This window comes from Rhagoletis pomonella, unplaced genomic scaffold, assembly GCF_013731165.1.
Source record: "Rhagoletis pomonella isolate Grant_MI unplaced genomic scaffold, Rhpom_1.0 Rhpom_scaffold_00001, whole genome shotgun sequence".
Lineage (NCBI taxonomy): Eukaryota > Metazoa > Arthropoda > Insecta > Diptera > Tephritidae > Rhagoletis > Rhagoletis pomonella.
This window is the reverse complement of record NW_023458555.1, coordinates 115,523,379-115,527,013: the sequence shown is the minus strand read 5'-3', so window position 1 is coordinate 115,527,013 and position 3,635 is coordinate 115,523,379. Positions and strand designations below refer to the sequence as shown.

The 3,635-nt window shown below is 30.3% G+C and overlaps 1 protein-coding gene across 1 annotated transcript; it reads left to right on the top strand.

Moving 5' to 3' along the window:
• The first annotated feature begins 323 nt into the window (after window positions 1-323).
• On the top strand, window positions 324-1,602 carry LOC118735469 (putative nuclease HARBI1). Its single transcript, XM_036465247.1, has 5 exons — window positions 324-388; window positions 737-899; window positions 960-1,095; window positions 1,180-1,324; window positions 1,400-1,602. The coding sequence occupies exons 1-5, from the start codon at window positions 385-387 to the stop codon at window positions 1,600-1,602; spliced, it is 651 nt and encodes a 216-aa protein (XP_036321140.1). The 5' UTR covers window positions 324-384.
• The last annotated feature ends 2,033 nt before the right edge of the window (window positions 1,603-3,635 follow it).

The window sequence follows — 3,635 nt, the reverse complement described above, 5'->3', positions numbered from 1 at the left end:
AGCCGGATTCCAGCTTTCGCTATCGCTAAAACTCTACGAATCTCCAAAAATCCAAACGCTAAAAATTATCCGAACTTTGGGCGATTTTTCTTAAATGAGATTCCGGCTGGTTCATCTCTAAAAATCTCCAAGGAAAATTGTAATACTTTTATCCGCCGCAGGTGTCGCTGGTGTAGTTGAAGAGAAATATAAAATTTTTTTTTCTTTAATGGCCCACGGGAATTTATTTAATTATTATATTATTATTATTATTAATTATATTTATTAGTTAAAATTTGTAATTTTGATATAATTTGCTCTAAATCAGAAACTTAAAGCCGCAATCTCGGTCTATTACATTATAATATTAAGAAAGAGTGTTGTGATAATAAATACGTGGTCAAGATGAGTGAGTTGCGAAGATATTTGTTTCGTATCTCAGTGAACTCTCAGCGAGCTTTAAGGAACCGTTTGCGAAGCAAAAGAAAATTGTTGCGGGAATCCACGGATCCCTTCTGTATTTCAGAGGAACGGTTCACTGAAATTTTTCGACTTCCAAAAGAAATATGTAGAAATGTTTTAAATGAAATCCGCCCCTTTATGTTGCAAAGGACATCAAGTTGTGGATTGTCGAAAGTTTTAAGGTTCCTTGTAGCATTGGGATTTTTCGCTCAAGGTATGTACATATATACATATATATATATATATATATATATATATATTCAATGTTGTATTAATTGAATTCATACTTTTTCAGGAAGCTATCAACGTTCGGTGGGACAAGACTTCTTACTTAATGTATCCCAAAGCAGCGTCAGTAGATGCATTAGAGAAGTTGCCAGTATCATGGACAAATACTTGTTAACTAGATACATTAAGTTTCCATCAACAGTTGAAGAAAAACAGGCTGTAAAGGAAAAGTACTTATACTAAATTAAAAGTAATATTACTTAAGATAAGTTTATGATTCTTTATTTTAGATTTTATCAAGAGTTCAGATTCCCTGGGGTCATAGGAGCCATTGACGGATCGCATATTAAATTAAAGACTCCATCCAAAGACATTGAACATGTATATGTTTTCCGAAAAGGAGGACACTCAATAAATGTGCAAGTGGTATGTTCTATTCATTTACATATTTACAAATGTATATACATATACGTAACATTGTATGTACATACATTATTTCATCAGTTGAAGGTATGTGACATGGATTTAAGAATACTTGACTGTGATGCTCGTTTCGGCGGAACTGCTCACGATGCATCAGTTTGGATAGCAAGTGCTTTGAAGGTTTTTCTTGACAATATGTACTCCAATGGAGAACGAAATTTTTGGCTTTTAGGTATATTTTACTCAATTTGTATACATACATATGTATATTATTTATGTAGCATAATTTTCCTTTTCACATGTTTAGGTGACAGTGGATATCCTCAATTACCTTATTTAATGACTCCTATTCCGGGAAACAATCTCTCAGATTCTGAACATAATTACAACAGACATCACCGGAAAGCAAAAAACTGTGTAGAACGCTGCTTTGGAGTGCTGAAATCTAGATTTCGATGCCTGTCAAAAGATAGAGTGCTTATATATGACCAAGTTTTAGCCGGAAAATGATATTAAATAATATAAGGTATGAAATTGAGGATGATGATAACATAGGTTTTGATGAAGAGTTTAATTTAGTTGATGAAATAACTAGTACTCATCATGGTATTGCTGCAAGACAACAAATTGTAAATAACTATTTTAGTTACTGAGATTTGTGGTTTGCTCACATTTACATGCATGTACAATGTATGGATTTGTGATGAGCTTATTCAGTTAGTTACATGTTTACCAGTTTTGTTTATTAAGTCTAGCGCCTTATATAACCAGCAACGTATAAATCCACATTTCATACTTTGTACAAAAATTAAAAAACCCAAAGATTTACCAATTTCCCAAAATATTTAAAACTTTGCCTTGATGTTAAATATTTTTTTGTTGACGGTGCCAGGTATTTTATTCTATATAATAGTCGTTTCGAACATACTTCACGTGGAAGAAAATACCTAGCACCGTCAGCAAAAATAGCAATATTAAAAATTCTAGCGTTTTGAAACTTGCTATTTGTCCTACTAAATTCAATGGTCTAAAACAATTTAATTTGAATTCAATTTTTACAAATTTTGTACAAAGTGTGAAATGTGGGTTTATACTATGCTTGTTATATAATGCGCTAGACTTTTATAAAAAAATAAACAATATAAAAACAGGCAAAACTGGTCAAAATGCAACTAACTTAATTAGCTGACCACTAGGGTACATCATTTAATTTAAGCATTTATTATTATTATTATTTTTTAAATAATTCAATTAACGCTTACTCAAATTTAAAAAACAATTGCGTATTCGTTTATTTTCTTTATATTAAGTATTTTCTATATATGCATATTTCAGTCCAAAATTCATTAAATTCAACAAAATTAAGACGCTGTTCTACAGCTTGAAATACTTAACCTACAACTTAAATACCTAATTTATTTACATTAATAATAAATGAAAAATTAAAACGCTGTTCTACAACATGTACACTTACGCTACAGCTTAAATACCTAATTTATTTACATTAGCAATAAGTAAAAACAATAAAACGCTGTTCTACAGCATGGAAACTTAACCTACAGCTTAAATATCTAATTAATTTAAATTAATCATAAATAAAAGCAATAAAATTCTGTTCCACAGCTTGAAAACTTAACCCAAAGCTTAAATACCAAATTTATTTACATAAGTAAAAAACAACGCGCTGTTCTACAGCTTGGAAAACTAAACCTATAGTATATGACCATTGAATTACAAACGGTACACAGATGTTTACATTTTACGTTTAACTGATTTTTTGAACTTTCATATTTTCTTTAATAAAAATATAGTAAATTCACATATATCGTAGCTTCAAGCTTTGTGGAGAATTCGCGAAAAATCGGCTAATTACGAAAAACTCATCAAAATTTAAAACTTATCAGAATTTTTAAAAAATGTTTTTACTACGCATTTATATAGCCTTAAATTTTAGTACCATAAAGTGCAAGTTTGAAGTCGGTAAAAATTCGCGGTTAATTTTTTGAAATTTTTTTTGGTTGAAGGTGTTCTGCATTTTCTTCCACGTAAAGTATGTCGGCATTTTTTTATGTTGAAGAAAATGCATTACACCTTAAACCAAAGATATTTTCGAAAAATCAAACGCGGATTTCGACCGACTTCAAACTTGCATTTCATGGAACTGAAATTGAAGGCTATATATCTGCGTACGTAAACATTTTCTAAAAATTCTGATAAAAGCTTTTAAATTTTGATCACAGCTTTTCCTTATTTGTTGATTTTTCGCGACTTTCGCACAAAGTTTAAAGCAACGATAGATGTGGTGTATGTTATTGAATTTACTATATTTTTATAAAAGAAATATTAAAGTTCAAAAAATCAGTTAAACGTCAAAATATAAACGTCTGAGTACCGTTCATAATTCATTGGCAACATACCGTAAAGCTCAAATATCTATATTTCTACGATCACTCCGAGACCAATCACCTTTGTAGAAGTAAATCCAATTTATTTAAGATATTGGACAATACGTCGGCCTTTCTCTCTTCTATTAGAGTTATAGA